Source organism: Arabidopsis thaliana, chromosome 3 (assembly GCF_000001735.4).
Source record: "Arabidopsis thaliana chromosome 3, partial sequence".
In the NCBI taxonomy this organism is placed as follows: Eukaryota; Viridiplantae; Streptophyta; class Magnoliopsida; order Brassicales; family Brassicaceae; genus Arabidopsis; species Arabidopsis thaliana.
In genome coordinates this window covers 1432855-1457374 of record NC_003074.8, presented here as the reverse complement: position 1 = coordinate 1457374, position 24520 = coordinate 1432855, and the positions used below count along the sequence as shown (strand labels likewise).

Below are 24520 nucleotides of genomic sequence, written 5' to 3'. Positions count from 1 at the left end.
ACAATATGCTCAGAATTAATGGAAACTCACATTTAAATTATGTGTAGTTTTAAATTTTTGGCACTGAGGATTTTGTCATATCTGGCTAAGTACATTATGATGGTTTATTCTTATGATTCAAATATTTTTATAATTGTTAGGAAAAAAAGATCTAGAGCAAGGCCACTGGCCACTTGTGCAAGTCAATAAGTGCTTGAACCCCACGTGTAAACTCTGTTTTTCTCTATCTATTTTCTCTCTCTATTTTATCTATCTTGTCCTCTCCTCTGTTTATAATCAGCAAGATTTCTTTTTGTTTATTAGAAGATTTTTGGAAAATTAATATATAAAGAGAGGAGAAATTAAGCGTAAGAGTGGTGGCGGGGGAAAATAAAAGCATGGAAGAAGGACTTCTTCGGCATGAAAACGACAGAGATGATCGTCGTATCACAGCTTGTGTTATCCTCAGCACTTTTGTTGCTGTTTGTAGTTCCTTCAGCTATGGATGTGCTGTGAGTTTCTTAATTTCTCTCTCTACTCTTTTTTGCCATCACCACAGATTTTTATCGGATGTTCCCGAAGGGACTTTTTCACCCATTATCCATCCATCACCACATATATTTTGATCAAATTGTATTGAAGATAATGATTAATCTTAGCTATACATGCAACAGTCACTCGGATTTCCGACCAATGGGTTTACCTATTATTTATCTCTTTAGTCTTAATCTCTTTCTTTTTTATATAGATCTTTTCCCTGTAATTTCTTCTTAATTGATCAAATGATTTAATTTCGTAGAATGGTTATACTTCCGGCGCTGAAACTGCAATCATGAAAGAGTTAGACCTTTCTATGGCACAAGTATGTACTTTGTTTTTTCTTTCTTTTTCAATTTAGCTTTTGTAATAAATATTTAAATACCCTTTAATCCTAATTGATCAGACTCTTAACACACAAGCCAGGTCGATATGAAGAAAATGAAATTGATAATCTATAGTATGTAGTTACGTATAAAGACATCAATGATAAATAAGATATAGCTTTCGCAACTGGAGATAATAGGTTCTTCTGTATCTAGTTGTTTCTTGTGGTCCAACAGTTATGACTACTTCTTATGAGTTATGAGTAGAAAAAAATGGCTTGGAAAAATATATTAAGAGACACATGCAAGTACACACTACATTGAGAGAAAATACTATATTTAGCATTGCATTTTGTCAGGAACAACTTAGCATTTTGATGAAGTAAGTGTGCTTCACAAATTTTCATATATATTTTTTTTTCCAGTTTTCAGCGTTTGGTTCCTTTTTGAACTTGGGAGGTGCGGTGGGAGCTTTGTTTAGCGGTCAATTAGCAGTCATCCTTGGCAGAAGACGAGTATTACCATTTTACCCTATTTCTTAATCATACTAGTAAATTAGTAATTACTATTACATAGAGAATTATACACTAGTTTCTTTCAAAATTATTTTCTTAGTACTAAATTCTAATAAATTTTCTTTATTTTTTTATTATGAATAACAATTAAAGACGTTGTGGGCATGCGATTTGTTCTGCATTTTTGGTTGGCTCTCCATTGCTTTTGCAAAGGTGTGAATCCCAAAACTCGATTAATTATTTTCTATAAAAATTGTCAATATATCTAATACATAGACATGATTTATGTGGAAACGAAAAGAATGTCTTGTGGCTGGACTTGGGAAGAATTTCTTTAGGCATCGGAGTGGGCTTGACTAGCTACGTGGTAATTTAAAGTTATCTATAATTAATACATAATTTCATTTTCATCTTATTTCACATTTCTTAAAATCAATATTTAAATATTCGCAAAAGGTCCCTGTCTATATTGCGGAAATCACTCCTAAACATGTTCGTGGCGCATTTTCTGCTTCAACCCTGGTAAATTTTATCTATTTATTTTTGGTTATCACATTTTTATATTTTACCATTTTTATCGTAGCCAACCAATTTTTATTTCTGGTTTTATAGCTTCTTCAAAACAGTGGAATTTCTCTGATTTATTTTTTCGGAACTGTAATTAATTGGCGGGTTCTGGCTGTTATAGGTAACGAAATATCTCCTCGCAAGCCATTTACATTTTTTTTCTTTCAATAATAGTATAATATTTATTTCAACATGTACATTTTTGTTTATTTCAATCTTCTGTGAAGACTACATGTTAGTTTTATTCAAGTATATATTCCGGTTCAGGTGCTCTTCCATGTTTCATTCCAGTGATCGGTATATATTTCATACCGGAATCACCAAGATGGTTGGTTGGTATTTTCTTTATATATTTCAGATCGACTGTGAAATTTTTCATATGAATATATAGAGCTTTCTTAAATTATTTTAAATTTATTTATTTATTACTGTTTTTAGGCTAAAATCGGTTCAGTTAAAGAAGTAGAAAACTCTCTGCATCGCCTTAGAGGGAAAGATGCTGATGTTTCAGATGAAGCCGCTGAAATTCAGGTATATTTTATAAACATTAGCAATTTAAATATTATTAGTATACTTTCTTTATAAATAATTTTTTTTTTTATATATAGAATCTTGAAGTTTTTGGTCTAGTTACATGTTTGGTAAACTTATGTTTAGGTTATGACAAAAATGCTTGAAGAAGATTCAAAGTCCAGTTTTTGTGACATGTTTCAGAAGAAGTATAGACGAACTCTAGTGGTACGGTAATTCACATATAGAGAAATATAAAGTGAAAAGGCTAGTTATTGATGATTTTACTGTTGGTGAAAGTAATGATTTATTTATAAAATCATACCTTTTCATTTTTTTATGTACAGGTTGGAATTGGTTTAATGTTGATACAACAATTATCTGGAGCTAGCGGTATCACATATTATTCAAATGCCATATTTAGAAAAGCTGGTTAGGATATTCATAGTCTTACTATTATTATTTATGAATTTATTTTGCTTTCATATAAATAATACTCGTAGGAGTTATTTAATACTACCTATTATTTATGTTATCTGCATTTTCGTCGTTTAAACAGGCTTTTCAGAGAGACTTGGATCAATGATATTTGGTGTGTTCGTGGTGCGTACCTTTAACTAATTGATTTTTTTTTTACGATATTAAATTTCTCAAAGCTATTTCGATTATACCATTATGATTATTTTTTACTCTTTGTAGATCCCAAAAGCTTTGGTTGGTCTGATTCTTGTGGATAGATGGGGAAGACGACCACTCCTATTGGTTAGAAAAATACAGTTTATATATAGACATAACAATATAACAGTATAATAATTATTAACATTATCTTGATAAACATTATTCTAGGCTTCTGCTGTTGGAATGTCTATCGGATCCTTGCTTATTGGGGTTAGCTTCACGTTACAGGTTACTCTTGTTTCCTAATATTGGACTAATATAAGATAACTATTAGCACTTATAATATTACAATTAAATCTATATGATTTTTTTTTGTGTGTGGGGATGAACAGGAAATGAATCTGTTTCCTGAATTTATTCCAGTTTTCGTCTTCATAAATATTCTGGTAAAAAGCATTCATTTTTTCAAATTATATTTTTCGTTATTAAATTGTAATAACAAAACTGAACGTAATTCGACTATTCTGGCTAGGTCTACTTTGGATTTTTTGCAATCGGTATAGGAGGGCTACCTTGGATCATTATGTCTGAGGTTAATAACTTATATTCAAAGAAAAGAAAATCCAATAACCAAATATTTATCAAAGAAAAGAAAGGTTTATTTTGTGTCTTTTTGTTGTTTCAGATATTTCCGATAAATATAAAAGTTTCAGCAGGGTCAATCGTTGCATTAACATCGTGGACCACTGGGTGGTTCGTTAGTTATGGTTTCAACTTTATGTTTGAATGGAGCGCACAAGGTCTTTATTTTCTCTTTTATTTTCCAGTTAATATGAACATAAGGCTTAAAAAGATATTAAAACTCACCTTAATCCAGAAAAAAATCTACTAATCCAATTATACGTATTGTTTATTGTTTTTGTTAATTAAATAGGAACCTTTTACATATTTGCGATGGTGGGGGGATTGTCATTGCTTTTTATATGGATGCTCGTGCCGGAAACCAAAGGACAGTCGCTTGAAGAATTGCAAGCATCCCTTACGGGGACAACCTAAATACACATTTACATCTATTGGCAGTGTCTTTGCAAACATTATTTACATAATAAAGTACACAACCTGCTCTTCATAGTGATTGATGTGTAAACCTTTTCCTTGCGAACATTGTCGTATATATCCTAGCTATATTTTTTCCATAATGAATGTTACATAAATTTAAATAAAACAAAACACGACATACGCTTTGTCATAGTTTGGAAAGTATATAAATAGATATATAAAAACAAAGACAGTGGAAACATTATATACATATAAATAAAATATGAATTGCATTAAATGAAATAATTAGTTGGATTTAATTAACCCTTCACGAAAAGTGGCAAAAGCTATATCATGACTGATCAGTCACTGAACCTGGACGCAAAATGAAAGGTAGAAACGTGCATGCTAGAACGTCACCTAAATATCACATCAGTCATTGTATTATTTTCTGTGTCACACTGGATGACCTTTTTTCCAGTTTACACCAGTCAATACATTTAAAAAAAAATACAGTACTGAATTATTCTAAACAATGAAAAAAAAGAGAGAAAAAGTAGATGAATTGTGATACAGTCTGACTCTGAATAATGGATGTACTGCGCGACGACGCATCTAAGATACGGCGACATGATTTCGTTCTCTGAATTACGTCGGCAGAAAGAAAGGGGATTTTTTTCAAACCGGCCCTAGCCCGAGTATACTATTTGGGCCTTAGCCCGAAGTTTTGAACACAAAAGGCAAAACTACTAAGATTAGGATCTGGGGACCAAGAAACGTGCATTGTAGAACTTCACCTTATATATCACATCAGTCATTTGTATTATTTTTCGTTTTTTAGGTTAGAAGATTTTGGTTGGCATGTCTCTACTTTTTATGATCTAAATCAAGCAGGTCATGTAAATTTATAATTAGTTTATGTTCAAATATAACATCAGTCATTGTATTGTTCTTCGTTGTTAGGTTAGATAATTTTGGTTGGGTTAGCTCTACTTTTTAATATGATCTAAATCCAACAGGTTTGGTTTGATAATAATAAAAAAGATTATAGCACAACTGTCGGCATGATGAACACCTGATCTTTCCCCTTTTTTTTGTTGTAATTTTTGTTGTAAACAACATGATCTTACATTAAAAAAAACTATCAATGAATTTAGACCATAATCGAATCACATTCAGCGTTTGTATATATGACATCCGATTAATTATGATTTTATTTCTTATAAATATTTCATATTTGAGATCAATGTAACTCAAAGAATTAATTAGCACGTCGTTGGATTTCTTCTAAAGTCAATCCTCGAGTCTCAGGCACTAAACACCATGCGAATACAACCGTTGCTCCACTTATCGTAGCAAATATGATAAAAGTTCCTGCAATTCGAGTTTGCAAAAATAAGATATAGGCATCGTTATTGGAATCTTGAAATTCATAAATCATATATCATTGTAAGATCCAAAACTAAAGAACTCGAGACTGGGTTTCCAAGAAATGTTCAAACTGACAACAGAAAAATTATCTAATTTTTGTCTCTGTTGTTAAGTTATATAGTTATGTGAATATGTATAAATAATGAATCTCTAAATTTGGTTGATAAGGTTTAGAGAAGAAAACGAAATTAGGTACAGTTTAATGCGATCTGGACTAGTTTTGACGTACCGGTTGGGCTCCAAAGAAGCATAAAATTGAAACAGTAGCTGACGATCCAACCAGTAAACCAATTTGTTATGCTTACTAAACTCCCAGCTACTACTTTCATGTCCATCGGAAATATCTAAACAAAAAATATTAAAGGAAATTAAATGAACAATTTTGAATGCCATTAGAAAAAGGAAACTAAATAAAAAGTTTGTTCAAGCATATAAAAGTAAACATATATACCTCAGACATTATGATCCATGGTAGGGCTCCTAATCCAGCTGCGAACATCATTACGAATGTCTGTTTGGATTATAGATAAACTCTATTTAATCAAATTTTGAAATTTCTATAGAATCTAGCTATTACTAAAAAATAACATTTACAAAGAACAAAAAAGTATGATTTTTTATTTTGAAGATAATATAAATTACTGAATTGGTTCTTACTTACCATTATTCCTATAAATGCCAAAGTGGGAGTAACATTTACATTAACCCCAGGGACACCTTTCAATCCAAACGCTAATGCAAGAGAGATACAACCTAAACATAAACCAAATGCCGATGCCTGCAAATTTGTACATTCAAATTTGTATGCTTTCTATAAACGTAATTAACCAATTAACACAATAAAACACTATAGCAATAAATAAAAGTTACATAACCATAAGAAGCGGTCTTCTTCCCCATCGTTCCACAAGTATCAGACCCAATATAGCTTTTGGTACCTATCATGATCAATCCCATTTCATAATCGAGTCGAAGAAATTTAGAAGTCAAAAGTGTAAATGATCAATCCCATTTCATAATCGAATCAACGATCACATTATGAATATTTTTACATATACGTACCACGACAATAGACAACACCGTCATCCCAATCCGAGAAGGAAATCCTTAAGAGTTTGAAAATATATTGAAAAAGAAAACATTTATATATTTACGTAAATAATCATTAAAAGAATAAAACAATGATAACCATTGAATCCACATTGATGAAACCTTACCGGCAAGATCAAATACGCTACCAGTGTAATAACCTAATCCTGCACTCCCACTTAACTGTTGCAGAAGCATCAAACCTATACCAATCTTGATTCAATTAACCAAAAACAAAAATCAGTTCAGTCAACTAAATTACTTTTAATAATTTTAAAAAATTCTGCTGATGAATGAAATCCCCTATTTCATACTGTAAGTTGATGAGTATATTTCTTTTTGAAAAGACTACGCATGCTGATATTCGCAGAAGCCTCAACAGAAATCTGCAAAAAAAATGAATGAAGATGAGATTTTTTTATATATATTATTATTGTTAAAGATCAGCAAGATTTTGTTCAAGAAGAAAATATTAAATTTAAAATTCTGTGTGTGAAATAATGGAAGAAATAGTAATAAAATAAATTTTGATCAAAATTAAATGAAATGTTAATATTTGTTTTTTTTATCATGATTTATATGTATGTGTACCAAGATTTCTTGAGTTTCCTTCACAATATCCGCTTCATCTCCTCTTAGTTTCTGAAGAACAACCTCACATTCTTCGTCACGACCTTCTTTTGCCTACAATAATGAATCACGTTACATCTATATGCATATATTTTTACTTACAAAATAGACAATTTACTTATAAATTGTATATATGAGATGATTCATATAACTAACCAACCATCTTGGAGATTCGGGGACGAAAAACAACCCAACAAGTTGTATCAAGCATGGAAGTATGCCTGAAGACGTTAAAGTATATTTGATGATATATTTATCCAAGTAATATTTAAATTTCTTTATGAATACTAAATATGAAAACTGTAGAAAACAAAATTATAGTAGATGAGAAGAATCACCTATTAAGGCTATTATTCTCCATGACATGAAATTTCCAAGGTAATACGCCGTTGCGACTCCACAATTTTGCAATAACTGAAAATAACTAGACCTTCATCAATAAATATATATCAACCCAAAAATAGCAATATATAAATATAAAATTACATTACCTGATTACTAAATGTAAAAGTGCCTCGCACAGTTTTAGGAGTTATTTCTGCGATATATACAGGAACCTACAAAAAAAATAATATAAACTAGCGTTGTTAAAAAAAAAAAAGAAATAGAATTTTTCTATCCAGAAACCATTTTTCTTTTAAAGAAATTACCACGTAACTAAGGAGACCAACTCCAATTCCTACAAAGAATCGTCCCAAGTCCAGCCAAATAATGTTCTACGCAAAGATAACTTAATCGAGATTAGAGAGGAAGCTTATATAGTAGGGATACTATAAATGGGTAGTGAAGAAACCTTGGCTAGTGCAATTGCAAGCCATCCACTTATGCAGAATACCTCAGTGATCCACAAAGTCTAAGAAATTTATTAGAGCGAAAACATTATTAAAAGTGATTAGTGGTTTAAGGATTTGCCAATGTATATAGGATTTACAATAAGAAATATCTGACCATTTTACAACCAAATGAATCTGCAATTGTGGCGCTAAATAGTGCTCCAATCATTCCTCCAAATGTCAATAGTGAACCAAATACAGAAAACTGCGAAAAATATCCATAAAAACCAAATTCCAGTTTTCATAAGACTTATCAGAAATAGTTTTTTATTTGTTAAAACCGATCTAAAATAGTAATGAGACATACTTGTGTGATAGAAAGATCAAGATCTTCCATAATGGAGGCCATTGTACCAGCAGTATGTCCTAACTGATTATCATCAAAATAATTGAGATACATGCCTGAATATCTAAATAACTTGAACACTGGAATATTTCTACTCAAAACCCAGTTCTAAATTTCGAATCTCGTATCATATGTGTGTGTATCTAGAGAGAGAGAGAGAGAGAGGTGGAAACGTACGGCAACGCCAAAGGAGAAGGAAGCAGAGACAATGATGAAAGTGGTGAAGACAAGAAATGGAGTTGTATTTGCACTCTCTTCCTTCCTTATCAATAATAATCCTTTCTCAATGCTACTATTCTCTCCCTCCATTTTCTTCACTCAAATATAAGCCTCAAATACTATAGAATTGAACCGAGCTAAAGAACAAGAAGAAGAGAGATAGATATACTCTGAGAACTAGCTATGCTTTCCCTTTATATATAGATTCATATAGACGGGTTGACCTCGTTGCTAATTACTGTATACTCATTGTATATTAAACACAAGGATAGTTACAGAACCATCTATTTATTTAGGGATTGTTGTCAAAATGAGAATATTTTCTCAAAAGTCTTTGATTTTAGGCACATTGGGGAGGTCCTTTGAAAAAAGGAACTTTTATTTCTGGAATAGGACGATTTTACCCTTTCAATCTCAGCTTCTCTTCCTCTTTTCCTTCATCTTCGCAAGCTTCTCCTCTATCACTCTAACGTTTCTTCCGAAAAAACAAAATCTATTATCCCAAAAATCATTTATAATTAAAAACCCTGGTTGATTCAAGATTACTAAACCCTAAGATGATACTATTTAGGAAACCCATGCAATTTCTCTAACGTTCTCTTCCTCTACTATCTCTGAATGCTATCATGAACTCCATTGATGAAAATTAAAGCGTAAGGAACTAATAATTGGTGAACCCAAGAGAGAAAAATTAAAAGAATTGTAAATCTTTCTCGTTTCGAAGTTTGATATGGCTTAATTTTGTTGAAGTTTCATGATTAATTGTATTTTCAACACCCACAATTACCAGAATCATGACAGATCTGCATCTCCGATGACGTAATTGTTTGGTTTTACGAACCGTTTCGTGTTTGCGTTTTCGAAGTTGATCGGCAACCGTTTCGTCATCTTCATCAGAGATTTGCATCTCCCTTATCAAAACAGAGAACGGGAAAAGCTTGAAGACAAAGTTTGACGAGGGTAGAAGCGTCTTTTAGCATTATAGAAGTGCTGGTTTTCACAATCACTTATGCATTGTTCCTAATCTTATAATTGTTTAACTTTTCCGTCCCTTTTCCATAATTAACTCATTTATTTATCTAACGCAGTTATGGTAGATTGGATTCGTGCTCATCATTGTTGTTACTATTTCTATTACGTACTTTACCCCATTTCTATAATTAATAAAAAAATCACAATTTAAAAACTTACCAACCAACAAATGTGTGAAAAATAGAAAGAAACTGAAGGACTAAAGCAATATAAGTTATGTTATTTTCAAAATTAATAACACCTTTGAATATATTGCGAGTACAATTAGTCAACTATAAACCAAGAGCGTCTTCTTCAGTTTTATTAACAACGTTTGCCATTTTTTATTGTATGTTTATAAATTTTTTATTTTTTTTTGTATGTTTATAATTAACATGTATTATGTATATCATTTTTCCAACCCTAGCTAGCCCTTTTTAAATACATATCTGAAGTAATAATAATTATCCAAGATACTCTTTAAATTTTGCTCATGTATATGTACAGTAGTATTCCACCTTTTTAACGTATTTGTCAAAAGATGAAAACGTTATAGTGCTAAAATTAACAGAAAGTGTAAATGCCAGACTGAATTAATTGGAAATGATAAATGATTATTAATTTATCCATTTCACTAGCATGACTACAGTTTGCTTGCATTGTTAATTAGACTTAGACCAGACATATATAAATAAGCATGATTATTTGGAAATTATCATATCCGGAATTAAATTTTTTAAGTTACGCAACTTCATCGACGGTCGACGCACGTCTTCCCATTAATTAGTGGTTCGACTTAATTAGTATATCAACTCCTTTCGTGGTGTTCCAACTTCCAAGGTCACATGAGGACGTATATAGATAGCCTCTCCCAAGTCCACAAATCCTAATCCATAAAGGCATTTCCATTTTAATCACAATTTTGTCTTTTGCATCCCAATTTTCCATAGGGTCTGTGTGTAAAGAATAATCTGCCCTTTTCCATAGGGTCTCTCACTGGGTGTGATGCTTTTTTTCTTTGTTTATAGTTAAACATGATTAATTAACCAATAACGACAACTCAATATTCGAATTTTGTCAGGGTAATGCGGATTACATGTTTTAGATAGATTAAATTGCAGTGGGTCCTATTTTGTTAATTATATATATATGGAAATATTACAATAATTATTTAACGTTATGAACACGAAACATTATACATATACATTTATCTTGACAAGTGGATATGGATCACGTTTGTCCTAATACAAAATATATGATGGCCCTAATCAGGCCTACGTGATGTTACGAAAAAAAAATAAGTCAGAAAACTTCCAATAAAAATTAAATATATGGCCATATATCTCGCAGTTTGATTATGTCAATAACTCAAATTCTTTAAAGTCTTTCACGCAGAATTTTGCCAGATTACATGGTTTATAGAGATCCAAATTGATCCAAATTTGTAGACGAGTAGATATGGATCACGCTTGTATACAAGAAAAAAATGAAGGCCCTTGTCTACCTACTTACTGTTAGAGTATTAAGTAGAGTAGACTACGAGGAAATCAAGTAAGAAAAATATATTTTATAAATTCCACTAAACATAAAATATACGGCCATGTATTGCTCGCGGTTTGATAATGTCAATAACTCAGATAATGTCTTCACGCGGTTTCCTATTTTAAATTTATTTATGTCGATATTATATATTGACAGTGTAACGTTTTTTTATATACTTATATGATGTGTAACATGGTTGTTTTTTTTTGGAGTCAAATAACTGATATTATTTCATAATTTAGGATTCAATATAACGAGATAACATTTCGTTCGCCAAAGCATCAGGTTAACAACTAAAGTTGCGACTGATAAAAGAAAAAATAGACAAACATCAAAAAAGGAGGATACAAATAGGATATCATGAAGAATCCCATCGGATTCCTTAACATGAAAACTTATTAATTCAAACTATTTGTCCAGTTAACATAAAATAGCACGATGCATTGCTATTTTAAAATGTTTAGACTAGCTGCTTATCGGGTCAACGAGTGTTTTGAGGATATGAATCATTTTTTTTTTTTGCCTAATCTCTTACTGGTGGTATTAAGAAATTTTAAATCAATGATCACAAAACTTTTGTAAAGCTTGCATAATATTTTAAATGAACTCTTTCTTTACCAAAAAAAAAAACTCTTTCTTTACATTTTTTTAACTTCTTAAATTTTTATACAAAATCTAAAAAACTAAAACAAAAAATTTGATTTATTGTTCTGACCGAGACCACTTTTTTTTTGGGACAAAACCGAGACCACTTTGTATTTTAATTATCTAACATTTTACTGAGAAACATTATCCTTGTTTGTATTTGGCCATTTTTGACGTATTTTGTTAATTTTTGCCATTATACAGTAAAAATCTCTATAAATTACTGTCAATGAAATGCATTAAGCCATTGCGCTAGTCTTTTCCACAAGAAATTGAAATATTGGAATTTGCAAAATTTTATTAATTTATAGAGAAAATTTCTTAATTTAATAACTTTTAAAATATTTCTATAAAACCATAATTCAAATTTTATTAATTTATTATTTTGTGTCATTTTTTACACTGGTACCAAATACTTTTTGGAATGTATGTTATGTTAGACTATTAAAAGTGTTTTACAAAATTATATTTGCTTTATTTTGGGCCTTGGCAATTTTTATTGTCCTATTTTAACGTAAAACACTTGAACATTTAGTGTTTCGACTAGCATTTCGACATATTTTTTCCTAGCTTTGTTTTTGCCGTTTAGAGTGTTTGTTGTTACTTGTGTGACTAGGGATGGTTATAGGGGCCGTGTTTCCTCCCTAAGTTACGCATTGGGCGCTTTGCCTACGCTCACTCACTTCACATATATGCAGCCTATACATACATCTATACTCTCACCCTACACTAACACACCTCTATAGTTCTACACATTCACACCCTATTCATACATCTATACATTCACACCCTAATCATACATATATACATTCACACCCTAGTCATATACATTCACATCCTAATCATACATCTATACATAACCCATTTATCATTCATATCTACATACATCCATGTATCTATATCAGGAAAGAAAAAGGAAAATACAAATATGGCTACATACAGAGTCTGGTCCACTTCAAAGGCTTTTAGAAGATGGAAGCCCGTGGATACAGCCCCAAGGCTTTGTTTTCCCTTCTTCAATCCTCTGCAAAATTAATCAATCTTCATTAACATCATTATTTTCCGTTTGTTAATACACGCATATATATATTACACAAAAATCAAAAATAGCATATTTTTTTTAGCAATTTAGTCAAAACCGATTATTTCTTCATTCTACTCGCAGACAGAATATATCTAGCTCATTACAAAAAAAATTATATATAGCTACAAAAGTTCAGTTTAATTCAGACACACAAATAGCTGCCTAAAAATCAGTTAATGTCATAGTTCATAGTTGAAGTCAAGACAGCAATGTATAAACTAAGTATAAAACAGAGCATTTAAGTTCTTAGTTCAACTCCATTAAAGATGCAGCTTAAAAGATGAAGAACGTGTATATTTATTAACAACTAACAAGAACCGTTTAAATAGCAAAACGATATACAAGAATCAAGACCAGAGTATTTTACCTTGTAAGAGGATTTTTTATGTTTTGTTTCTCTCGGCTAATGAGCAATGTAGATAAAATTTGAGTGAGAGAACTCCTCCAGTGGAAAAACAGAACTAAAAAAAGATTGTACTCGACATTTGTAAGAAATAAACCAAGTAAAGAGGATTCAGATTTCAGAGTCAAGAAAGGAGTATTTATAGAGAGTCATTATTTAAATTTCTTTCCAATCAAATATTATAGATTCAAACGGTAAGAAAATGTTACCGTTTCACAACGTTCATATTTTTCCACTGTATCAAGTCAAATCAAACTAAACGTTAGAAGAATATCGGAAATCGTAAACGCACTTAAGAGTTAAGACTCTTTTATTCATTTACCGAGTAAAATTCTCTTGAAAGCTGAAGGCCCAAAAGTAAGGCCCATTATGTATGATATAATTGAGAAGAAGAAAAATCGATGGCGGGATAGTAGTGAACAATATCCTCCTCACTAATTTGAAGGGTATGACTGTGTGTTTGATTGATTCGAGAAAAGCCTCTTTACGAGAGAACATGCCCACTTCTTGACTAAAGAACATTTTCATGCCATAATTCTTTCGATTTACGAAATCTGAAAATCCAAAATTAAATTCATAAAATACATATAAAGCCTTTCGGTTATATTGATAATGGTATGCGTTTGCATGTAGATAGTTATACCTTAATAAAAAAAATAAAAAATTAACATGTATTATATATTTACAGAGTTACATCATCATTGCTTGAATCTCTTCCAAGGTTCTGCCTTTAGTTTCAGGAACAAGTTTTGCTATGAAGATAATAGCCAATACACATACCCCACCATACACATAAAATGTACCTAAAAACAAAGAAATGCGATCAATACTGATTGTTCACCTAGTAGTTATGTATATAAAATAACAAAAAAAAATGTAATATACCATGAGGGCTCCAAATCATGAGAAAGTTGAAAGTGAATGAGACAAGCCATGAACTTAGCCAATTTACTACAGTGACAAGTCCTCCGGCAGTTCCTTTCAAATTTATTGGAAATATCTGGAAGTATAAAAAAAGAGTAAATTAATGTAATGACAAGATTAAGAAAAAATAATGAAATATGAACATTATATATTGTTTTGAAATTACCTCAGACATTATAACCCATGGGATTGCACCCATTCCAATAGAGAACGAACCGATGTAGACCTGGAAATTGGGTTTTGGGTCAACCGAGGAAAAAACCAAGACCAAACCATATATATTGAAACCAAAATTAGGTTTATAGATGTTTACCAAGACACCACTAACTGCCAGAGCCGGAATGATGTCAAGTGCTAAACCATGAGCCTGTCAAAACCAAAATCAAACCGGTTAACCTAAACGTCCTATATTTTTCCTGACATTATACGCTTTAATTTTTTAATTTTATTTTTCATATGATTGACCTTCAAAAGAAATGAATTTCCGATGAGCAAACATCCAATCAGCATCCCAACAGCTGAAGCCTGCAATGTACCGCATGGTCAGACCGAATACTCTAAACCGGTATTCTAGGATTTATTGGAAACTGAAACAAGAACCATACCATAAGAAGTGGCCTTCTTCCAAGCCGATCAATTAGCAATGTTGCGCCTAGTGCTGTGAGAACGACTTGTTCGATCGAGTATAGAATGCTTCCAAGAGTTGGGGATGCTCCTGGTACTCCAAAAATGGAACAAAAACCGATGAATGGTCTAGAAATGGAGTATGTTAGATTATAACATTTGCTAGATCATTTTCGAATTATAACCTGCTGATACGAATATTTGTTGTGCGTAGAAGATAACGCCATTAATTCCAACGAATTGTTGGAAAAACATCAAACCAACTCCAACCTGAATAGATAGAAAAATAAGATTTAACCAAATCAAACCGGGAAATAGTTATAATCGGTTGAATGGAATTAGAGATTCTTACTATCACAAATCGAATATTCTTTTTGTCAATAAGGTCCATCAATGTGGCTTTCGGGAGGTGAGCAAGACTCGCTAAGTACTCCTATAAACCGGAATTCAAAACACGAAAAATGTCATGTCACGTAACAAAACCGATTTTCTGGTTTTAGATTGTACCTGAATTTCCCCGGCTTCTCTTGTGATATTGGCCTGAGGACCCCTCAGTTTTTGCAACGCAATTTCAAAATCACTGTGGCGGCCAACCATTTCCTTGAAACGCAAAATGCATATGAGTTGGGTCGGTTAGTTTTTTTTTTGGTTTTAATGTTAAGAGGTTAATTTCAACCATATGTTGAGTTACGATCGTTGATCTTACCAGCCATCTGGGTGATTCAGGGATGAACCAAGTCCCAAAGAATAGAACCACGCACGGTGCAACTCCTGAAATTGGTTAATTAAACCTCGTTTTGTTATACCCAAATTAAATTTTATACCATCTAATTTTGTATAATTACTAAACCAACAACAAATATTTCCGGTTCAGCTACCGCACAAACAAGTTTACCGGTTAGTGCAAGAGTTCTCCAATTTACGACGGCGCCTATGAGGAACATAGAAGCTAATCCGATTACGATAAAGAGCTGCAATATTAACAATTTCAATTTATTTCAGAAATAAAACAATAATTTTTTGTTGTCTTTTAAAAGATTTAAATAACTCTAAATACTGTTTTGATTTTTGTTTTTTTGACCACAAAATACTCCTAATTTGTGATACAATGTCAAATATCTCGAAAACACCAACACATATGCTAGCTCTGATTCTATTGTAATCAGTACATTTTCTAATGCAGTAGTAAATAAAAGGACATCATCATCACCTGGTTAAGCGTCGCTAAGGCTCCTCTCAATTTTCTCGGACTAATTTCGGCGATGAAGACCGGTACCTACACAAAATCGGTGCCAAATGTGGATTTCCAAAAAGTTTCATATATAAAAAGGAATTTTTATTTATTGATTAATTTATAACACTATGCATGGCTTTTTATCCATAAGGGGAAAATGCTTATGAAAATGTCGTACCACAAAGGAAAGGGTACCGCAACCATAACCCGTTAGAAATCTTCCGAAATCCAAAGGTACGTCACCCTAATATTAAAAAAAAAACATCACTATTTAGTTGCAGATTTTCCATGTTATTTTAAAGCTTTTTTTGAAAACAGCTATTGAAGAAATTCAGCCAAAAGAATAACCTTGGCCAAGTAAATTATCAGCCAGCCGATGGCAGAGATCACTGAAGACAACCGCATGGCCTGTCTCAAAGACAAAAACCATGTGAGCCAAAAAGTAATTTTATATTTCGTAAAAATGGTATATTTTTCTTAGGATTTATTGTGTGTATATTGAGATAAAAACAATTTTGTTTAGGTAGGTTTTACCCCTTTCCGACCGATGAAATCAGAAATCTTCCCCGATGTAATGGCGCCGAGCACTGCTCCCATATTCAATATCGATCCGAAAACCGAAAACTAGATTCCAATAGAGAAAAAAAAAAAAAAAAGATTAAGCAAAATATTGTTAAACATGCATCTATAAACGTAGAAGACTTAATCAATTTAATATAAACCTGGGAATATGATAAATTAAGCTCTTCCATAATCCCAAACTGTGTTGGAGCGGAGTATCCCACCTATTAAAAAACAAACACAGATTTTCTCGTATCAAAAAGATTAATCGTCACAAATTCTTAGGTTCTCATCATCTTTTATTTCCAAAGTAATAGGTGTCGTAAAAGAATCTTACGCATGTTCCAAACTCGTAGGAACCGCAAACGGCAATGATCGTGCTTAGATAAACCATCCATGATGCTTCTTCTGAGACGTCGGATCCATTCTCCGGCAGCAGCAACGGCTCGGATTTGTCGTTCCTTTTCTCCATGTCGTCTTTTCTTGTCTCCATTTTCTTCGTAAAATGCCCTTTGAATTCAACGAATACTTATCAATTTTTATGTAGATAAAATATAGGATATATGATAAGAAACACAAGATTTGGATAACTCACCGGAGGAAATGAGAAGGCACCGTGTTTTTAGATCTAAAAACTCTGATTTGTTCCTAATTTATTGATATATATCATGTCTATATTTATCTCTGTATAAATCAGTACATGTAGCTAGGCTGGCTTAGCTAAAACCCATGCAGGATAATTTTGGACGAATTAGACAATTTGAATTAATTTATTCGAGATTTTATGAAAGTCCCAACTCCCAATGCATTATTACACGTTGGGGGTTCTCTATAGTTTTAATGTTGATTGACTAAACTTGAATTTTCTTAAGTAAGATAATTCAGAAGTAATTACATGGTATTTCATAGTAATAATATTCACTAATACTTTCCTCAAAAAATTCACAAATACTATGTACATTATGGATGCATTGTGTTACTGGGTAAGTAAGATGCATGGTTTGTTATTTTGTTTTCCTTTTTGGTGATGGTTTATGACATGCACAGTAACGTGTAATTGACTCAAAGGTTTGACCCGATAAGACAGTTGTTTTCCACAGATCCGATGCTCATGTGTTTTTTCCTGGCCCACCGCAAGATCCAAGCTGTGATGGATAGTTTTTTTTTTTTTTTTTTTCTATAAATGTGATGGATAGTTGATACTATAATAATTTCTAATTTGGGAGACAAAATCCAAAAAAAACTCTAGATCATATAGTATAAAACTACAGGGATTCAAAAGACAGTATTTGGATTTGTAGTTGGCCATGAGATATTCGTTTCCACTCCGCATTAACCACATAAGTAATGAATTATTCTTCTTCTCGTCATATGGGCTAATATCATTCAAATTCTTGCGAATGTAAGATGTATAGAAAAAACCGCCCACTATAGAAATCATCAAAATCTATGAAAATGATTTTGTCGCGGAAGTTGAACTGAGTCATTACAATTTGGACCCAGCGTCATTGAGCAAAAACCTATTTAATCGAGGGTACAGAAAGTTAGCGTAGGGACTATTGATAGATTGATAGAACAGAACAGTACCTAACAAGATTTACATAAATGATCGATGTCCCCTCTCTTATACAACAATGAAGTATTGAACAATCACTTCCAACATGATTGTGGTCCGTGGTTTAACTATCCAAAACTTATATAAGAGTCACTTGAAATAATATTTGTTAATCACAAAAATAAGAATCATAAAAATAAATAAACGGTGCAAAGCAATAAAGCCAATGCAGGTTTTAATGCAGGCTTTCTGCATCATATACACACAGAAAATATTCTATTCACAAGAAAGAAAATACAAAACAGAGTACTACTTGAATAAAAACATATAGAAAATTAAAGATAATTACTATCAGGTCGCAATATATACAAGAATGTCAATATCTACAATTGATTAGTAACAGTAAATGAAATTAGTAAAACTAAAACTACTTAGATTACTCAAGTTTGATCTTTTATAAATTCCTTATCAACAAGATAAAGAAAGTAGTTTTTTAAAACCTTAAAAGACCTAAATTAGGAATATGAGTTTGGATAACGAGACCGACAGATGAAGCGATTTTTAAGGACCCTTAACCCTTTCTGCCATAAATGAATGAAGCTAAGAGAATGCCTCTGAGTTCAATCCAAAAAGAGAAAATCAAAAGCATATTGCCAAATATAGGATTTAGTCATTTTAGAGTCTAACTATTAGCTTAACAAAAAAACTACTAGTAGATATACCATTGGTCAACGGAAAACAATTAAATTAGTAAATCAAATTTTAAACACACAGACAAAACCTTTTCTTTCGGGTGTCTCGAGACGAACACCAACTTCAAAACTTCTTTCTATTTTTATTTATTTTTGGTTTAAATGTTAACTTCTTTCTATTTCCTTTCTATGATCCTCTTCTCTATTTTTAGGTTTTCAGGTTTCTGAGAAAATCTTAAAAGTGTCCTACCAACACTCTTTCATGGCGGTAGACCAAAGCAAAGAAGCTTCTCCCGTGTGTTGTGCTCTTCCAATGTAATCATTCAATCAAATCACTTTTTTCTCTGTTTGTTCTTATATTTGATTTGAGTTTTTTTTTGGTAGACATGATATTAATGTCTAGAAGTTTATCTTCTGTTCTGTTATGATTTTCATTGATACTTAACGAACGTTTAAGCAGAATTAACGAACTTTCCCTGAATTTTCACCGATTTTCTCTTAATTTCCCGCAAAATTTACATAAGAACGACATGTTTAGTCTGTTCTTTTCTTTTGAATCTCCCGAGGCAGGTACAACTCTAAATATTCAAGTTATGTCACTGAAGAAGATCCAAACGACATAAATCATACGTCAAAACATAAAAGAACCAACGCGTTTCTTATGAATTCTGCTTCAGCTCATGGTAAAACCTAGCTCCTCTGTTTCCTCTGTTTCTATGTTTGCTCTGTTTTCTCTTGTCCTCTGTATTCTTATTCATTGCTTGTACACCAAAAAACCTAGCTTCTTCCAACGTTTTCTCTCCCTTCTCCTCCCAGATCTAAGATTACTAGAGGTAGATAAAGAGAAGCAAGACCCCAAATCACCAAGAGGAGCCCTCGAAGCCTGCTTAACTCGTTGCTCAATCTCTTCCGCTTCATCTTCATCTGACGATCCTCCTCCAAACAGAGAAGCTATCGACAATGCAGATGCAGACACAGACGTACAGTGCAAGAATCACAGAGCATCTTCTAATTGGGGAAAATTCTTCAAGCTATGGAAACGCAGATCCATGAAACGCCTCTCTTCCTTTCCTCCATTAAGTGGCGCCGCCCCACCGATCATCAAACAAAACAAAAGTGCAGATCCAAACATGAATGGCATGGTCCTTCACGATATCTACGATTTCCAATCATCTCTCCAAAACTTCTCAATATCTGACATCGAAATTGCAACTGACAATTTCAGTCCAGGTATCGAGTTTATCTTCATAACAATATACTCTCTTCTTTTTTACTTGAAGGACTGTTTGGTTGCTACTATTACTGCAATTAAAACGACGCTTCTATGCAGAAAACATTATCGGTAGAGGCGGTTACGCCGATGTATACCAGGGAATTCTACCGGAAGGAAAGCTAATCGCTGTGAAACGTTTGACAAAAGGCACACCGGACGAGCAAACAGCTGAGTTTCTATCGGAACTTGGGATTATTGCTCATGTTGATCATCCTAACACTGCCAAATTCATCGGTTGTTGCATCGAGGGTGGAATGCATCTCGTGTTCCGGCTATCTCCTCTTGGAAGCTTAGGCTCTCTCCTCCATGGTTTCTATATCCACCCATAAACTTAACGGATATACATATCGGGCTTTTAAGCTTATCATATCTAAATGCTCAAATTAATTTGTACAGGACCATCAAAATATAAGCTGACTTGGAGCAGACGTTACAATGTAGCGTTAGGAACAGCAGATGGACTAGTGTATCTTCATGAGGGTTGTCAAAGACGAATCATTCATCGAGACATCAAAGCTGATAATATTCTTCTCACCGAAGATTTTCAACCGCAGATTTGCGACTTCGGGTTAGCCAAATGGCTTCCCAAGCAATTGACACACCATAACGTATCCAAATTTGAGGGAACATTCGGGTAACAATTTGAAATTTTTTAGGAAAAGTTTTTTTTTATGTGGTTCAGTTGAGAATTTGGTTGGACAATGTTTTAGGTACTTTGCACCTGAATATTTCATGCACGGAATCGTGGACGAGAAGACTGATGTTTTCGCTTTTGGAGTTCTCCTCTTGGAGCTCATAACCGGACATCCTGCCCTTGACGAGTCTCAGCAGAGCCTTGTCTTATGGGTGAGTATATAGACCAGTTTGACATTTGAGGCTAAACCGGACCGGTTCACTATCCTTTTATCAGTCTGGTACGAGTTACGTTTCCTTTTTGCTTACAGGCTAAGCCGTTGCTAGAGAGAAAAGCTATAAAAGAATTGGTGGATCCATCTCTTGGAGATGAGTATAACCGAGAAGAGCTTATCCGGTTAACTTCCACGGCTTCTTTATGCATCGATCAATCTTCTCTTCTACGACCCCGGATGAGCCAGGTATAATATTGTAATTCCATCCCGGTTAAGGTTTCAAAGTGGGAAAGAACCAAATGTCAAATTCGTTTTGGTTCCGGTTTTGATACTGTTTCTTTAAATGTATCCAGGTTGTGGAATTATTACTAGGCCACGAAGATGTCGTAATGACTCCAAGAGAAGCGAAGATAAAGATGATGCAACGAACGTATTCCGAAGAATTATTAGATAGTGTAGAATATAACTCCACTAAGTACTTGGGAGATCTTGATCGCATTCGAGAGGTTGCTTTAGCCTCTTGAAATCGATCCAAATTATTATTATGTAAAACTATTTTGGTTTCTTTCATTGGTGAATGTAAATCGTTGGAAAAAATTACCAAAAAAAACTATTATGTGATCAAAATAGCTGAAATTTGTTTATGGATGGGAATGGAACAAACTAAATTAAAACCGGTTTAATTCCAGCTTAAATTCGGTTTATAATCACTCTCACTAGTCACTAGTATCACGTGGCAGTCACGTGCAACGTTGTTGGATTTACGTTACGAAAATATCTAAAAACAGAGAAGACTGATGTGATAAGATAAATCAAATCTTAAAATCTGGGCCCTGAATTTTGAATTTGCAAATTTACCCCCAAAGACGTTTCGTCTCTCTTCACACTGACCATCGAAATCCTCAAAAAACCCTAATCACCGCCACCACTTTTTTTGCAACCTTCGAGAATCCTCAAAACGATGGCCAAGAAGAAAGCGTCGCGTAACAGTAACGACACCGCTAATGATAACCGACAACAACAACATGACCAGAAAGCACCGGAGACTGACAAGAAAGCCACGGTACTTAGCCGTCAGTCTTCCATGGAAGAACACGATTCTTCGGAGGAGCAATTCCAGAATTTGAAGTCTCTTAATGCGATGCTTCTCAAACAAGCTATGGAGAAGAGAAACCAGATCGATTCGCTGGTTCAGGCCAAGGATGAATTGGAGACCGAGTTAGCTCGTTATTGTCAGGAGAAGACTGGGTTGCGTGACGAGTTGGATCAGGTGAGTGATGAGAATTTCGGGTTGAAGTTTGAATTGGATTTTGTTATTGTGTTTGTTGAGAGCCAGTTTAGAGAGATGTGTGTTGGAGTTGATATGTTGGTGAAGGAGAAGAGTGATAGAGAGAGTGAGATTAGGGTTTTGAAAGGGGAAGCGATTGAGCTTACGGGTAAGGTTGAGATTGAGAAGGAACAGTTGAGGAAGGTTTGTGATGAGAGGGACTTAATCAAGAATGGGTTTGATTTACAGCATGAGGAGGTGAATCGATTGAAGGAGTGTGTAGTTCGTTTGGAGGAGAAAGAATCCAATTTGGAGATAGTGATTGGGAAATTGGAATCTGAAAATGAGAGATTGGTGAAGGAGAGGAAGGTGAGAGAAGAGGAGATTGAAGGGGTAAAGAAGGAGAAGATTGGTCTGGAGAAGATAATGGAGGAGAAGAAGAATGAGATTGATGGATTGAAGAGAGAGATCAAAGTGCTTTTAAGTGAGAAGAATGAGATGGAGATTGTAAAGATTGAACAAAAAGGAGTAATCGAGGAGCTGGAGAGAAAGTTAGACAAGTTGAATGAGACTGTGCGGAGTTTGACAAAGGAAGAGAAGGTTTTGAGGGATTTGGTTATCGGGTTGGAGAAGAATCTTGATGAGTCTATGGAGAAAGAGAGTGGAATGATGGTGGAAATTGATGCATTAGGGAAAGAGAGGACAATCAAGGAATCTGAGGTTGAGAGGTTAATAGGAGAGAAGAATTTGATTGAGAAACAGATGGAGATGCTCAATGTACAGTCATCTGATAAGGGGAAGTTGATTGACCAGTTGTCTCGGGAGAAAGTTGAGCTTGAGGAGCGTATTTTTAGTCGGGAGAGGAAGCTTGTTGAGCTGAATCGAAAGGCTGATGAGCTAACTCATGCTGTTGCTGTGCTGCAAAAGAATTGTGATGATCAAACCAAGATTAACGGTAAGCTTAGCTGCAAAGTTGATCAGCTAAGCAATGCTCTTGCGCAAGTTGAGCTCAGGAGAGAAGAAGCTGATAAGGCACTTGATGAGGAGAAGAGAAATGGAGAGGATCTTAAGGCAGAGGTTTTGAAATCAGAGAAGATGGTTGCAAAAACTCTAGAAGAGCTTGAGAAAGTTAAGATTGAGCGTAAGAGTTTATTTTCAGCGAAGAATGATTTGGAGAGTCAATCTGAATCATTGAAAAGCGAAAATGTTAAACTCGAAAAGGAGCTTGTAGAGCTCAGAAAGGCTATGGAAGCTCTGAAAACAGAACTAGAATCAGCTGGAATGGATGCAAAACGCAGCATGGTGATGCTAAAGAGTGCTGCATCTATGCTATCCCAATTAGAGAACCGAGAAGATAGATTGATTAGTGAGGAACAGAAGCGAGAAATTGGAACTGAACCCTATGCGATGGAGCTAGAGTCGATAGAGAAAGCTTTCAAAAACAAAGAGGACATAATCGAGGAAATGAAGAAAGAAGCTGAGATCATGAAGCAATCAACGGAAGAGGCACACAAGAAGCAGACCTTCTGGACTCTCGTTTCGTCTGTAACAACGGTTTTTGCTGCTGCATCTTTTGCCTATGCCGCTAGGGCTCGTTAAACGTCTCAGAATGGTTTTGCCACTTAACCACTATCATGACATTTATCTCATTCGGCTTTTATCAGTATCATATGAGCTTTTTACCTTTACCTTGCAAATAATGTTGTTTAGGTCTCTGCAACTATAATATGAAATAGAATCTTTCTTCATGAGCTCTATATATGTGCATCCATTGATTTTCTTTAGCCATTTTTGGACTTTTGAATTGGCCTGTGAGCAAGCAAGCAAAGGTTAGGAGACTTTTGGTTCTTATGAAAGTTTCTTAAACAAGAGGTAGAAATTTCCATGAAATTTTACCAATTTGTAAAATGTAAACAACTTCGACATGTATATGAGTAACTGTTTGGAGTTATTACAGGAACTTTTATGATCTAAAAGAAATAATTTCATACAGTAGTTAATAATCCAAAGGCAAATATAGCCACATTCTTCATGTCATGAGTTTGCATACTCTTGGTCCATTCCATATATGGTCTTCATCAAGGTAGACTCCACTTATTTTGTACATTTGTCTTTCTGAACAAACTAATTTCTCTCGTTTTTCTTGTTTCCTCAAAGCTTTAGCTGTTTCTCATCATTTGTTCAAAAGATTCCTTACAGGTCGAAACAAAAATCTTTTA

General features: G+C 33.5%; 5 protein-coding genes and 1 non-coding gene across 12 annotated transcripts; 3 read left to right on the top strand and 3 right to left on the bottom strand.

The window, feature by feature from the left end:
- Window positions 1-79: 79 nt before the first annotated feature.
- Window positions 80-4303, top strand: AT3G05160 (Major facilitator superfamily protein). Of its 3 annotated transcripts, none has more exons than NM_111388.4 (18): window positions 80-491; window positions 779-841; window positions 1268-1357; window positions 1511-1570; window positions 1659-1724; window positions 1814-1879; window positions 1970-2045; window positions 2192-2256; window positions 2363-2455; window positions 2582-2662; window positions 2782-2866; window positions 2994-3037; window positions 3134-3196; window positions 3281-3340; window positions 3445-3498; window positions 3585-3644; window positions 3738-3852; window positions 3987-4303. In NM_111388.4, exons 1-18 carry the CDS (start codon window positions 378-380, stop codon window positions 4106-4108), a joined length of 1377 nt encoding a protein of 458 aa, NP_566247.1. In that variant the 5' UTR covers window positions 80-377; the 3' UTR covers window positions 4109-4303. The 3 variants fall into 3 exon arrangements, with proteins under 3 accessions (NP_566247.1, NP_001327811.1, NP_001078111.1); NM_001337567.1 differs by having other exon boundaries at window positions 80-676; NM_001084642.1 differs by having other exon boundaries at window positions 225-841; window positions 3987-4269.
- An 856-nt stretch (window positions 4304-5159) lies between these two features.
- On the bottom strand, window positions 5160-9179 carry AT3G05155 (Major facilitator superfamily protein). 2 transcript variants are annotated; one of them, NM_001337566.1, is made up of 17 exons: window positions 8597-9179; window positions 8381-8443; window positions 8189-8278; window positions 8034-8093; window positions 7891-7956; window positions 7732-7797; window positions 7579-7654; window positions 7397-7461; window positions 7202-7294; window positions 6925-6996; window positions 6739-6823; window positions 6584-6627; window positions 6397-6459; window positions 6183-6299; window positions 5973-6032; window positions 5751-5865; window positions 5160-5464 (listed from the first exon to the last, which is right to left on the bottom strand). In NM_001337566.1, exons 1-17 carry the CDS (start codon window positions 8726-8728, stop codon window positions 5352-5354), a joined length of 1380 nt encoding a protein of 459 aa, NP_001319476.1. In that variant the 5' UTR covers window positions 8729-9179; the 3' UTR covers window positions 5160-5351. The 2 variants fall into 2 exon arrangements, with proteins under 2 accessions (NP_001319476.1, NP_683530.2); NM_148688.2 differs by lacking the exons at window positions 5160-5464; window positions 5751-5865; window positions 5973-6032 and having other exon boundaries at window positions 6162-6459; window positions 8597-8805.
- A 3108-nt stretch (window positions 9180-12287) lies between these two features.
- AT3G05152 lies at window positions 12288-13408 on the bottom strand. The gene is made up of 2 exons (NR_143902.1): window positions 13288-13408; window positions 12288-12860 (listed from the first exon to the last, which is right to left on the bottom strand). It is a non-coding gene; the product is annotated as an other RNA (non-coding RNA).
- A 236-nt stretch (window positions 13409-13644) lies between these two features.
- AT3G05150 (Major facilitator superfamily protein) lies at window positions 13645-17361 on the bottom strand. 3 transcript variants are annotated; one of them, NM_001337564.1, is made up of 19 exons: window positions 17262-17302; window positions 17004-17176; window positions 16828-16890; window positions 16640-16729; window positions 16454-16513; window positions 16284-16349; window positions 16082-16147; window positions 15767-15842; window positions 15578-15642; window positions 15379-15471; window positions 15224-15304; window positions 15057-15141; window positions 14853-14962; window positions 14713-14772; window positions 14561-14614; window positions 14414-14473; window positions 14209-14323; window positions 14018-14126; window positions 13715-13877 (listed from the first exon to the last, which is right to left on the bottom strand). In NM_001337564.1, exons 2-19 carry the CDS (start codon window positions 17157-17159, stop codon window positions 13835-13837), a joined length of 1452 nt encoding a protein of 483 aa, NP_001326594.1. In that variant the 5' UTR covers window positions 17160-17176; window positions 17262-17302; the 3' UTR covers window positions 13715-13834. The 3 variants fall into 3 exon arrangements, with proteins under 3 accessions (NP_187166.2, NP_001326594.1, NP_001326593.1); NM_111387.5 differs by having other exon boundaries at window positions 13645-14126; window positions 17262-17361; NM_001337565.1 differs by lacking the exon at window positions 17262-17302 and having other exon boundaries at window positions 13845-14126; window positions 17004-17249.
- A 1474-nt stretch (window positions 17362-18835) lies between these two features.
- On the top strand, window positions 18836-21758 carry RBK2 (ROP binding protein kinases 2). Of its 2 annotated transcripts, NM_001337563.1 has the most exons (8): window positions 18836-19228; window positions 19484-19596; window positions 19730-20143; window positions 20244-20495; window positions 20583-20820; window positions 20897-21032; window positions 21131-21280; window positions 21388-21691. In NM_001337563.1, the coding sequence occupies exons 1-8, from the start codon at window positions 19176-19178 to the stop codon at window positions 21556-21558; spliced, it is 1527 nt and encodes a 508-aa protein (NP_001327889.1). In that variant the 5' UTR covers window positions 18836-19175; the 3' UTR covers window positions 21559-21691. The 2 variants fall into 2 exon arrangements, with proteins under 2 accessions (NP_001327889.1, NP_187165.2); NM_111386.3 differs by having other exon boundaries at window positions 19034-19596; window positions 21388-21758.
- A 90-nt stretch (window positions 21759-21848) lies between these two features.
- On the top strand, window positions 21849-24247 carry AT3G05130 (paramyosin-like protein). Its single transcript, NM_111385.2, has one exon. The coding sequence runs from the start codon at window positions 21996-21998 to the stop codon at window positions 23898-23900; it is 1905 nt and encodes a 634-aa protein (NP_187164.1). The 5' UTR covers window positions 21849-21995; the 3' UTR covers window positions 23901-24247.
- Window positions 24248-24520: the final 273 nt, after the last annotated feature.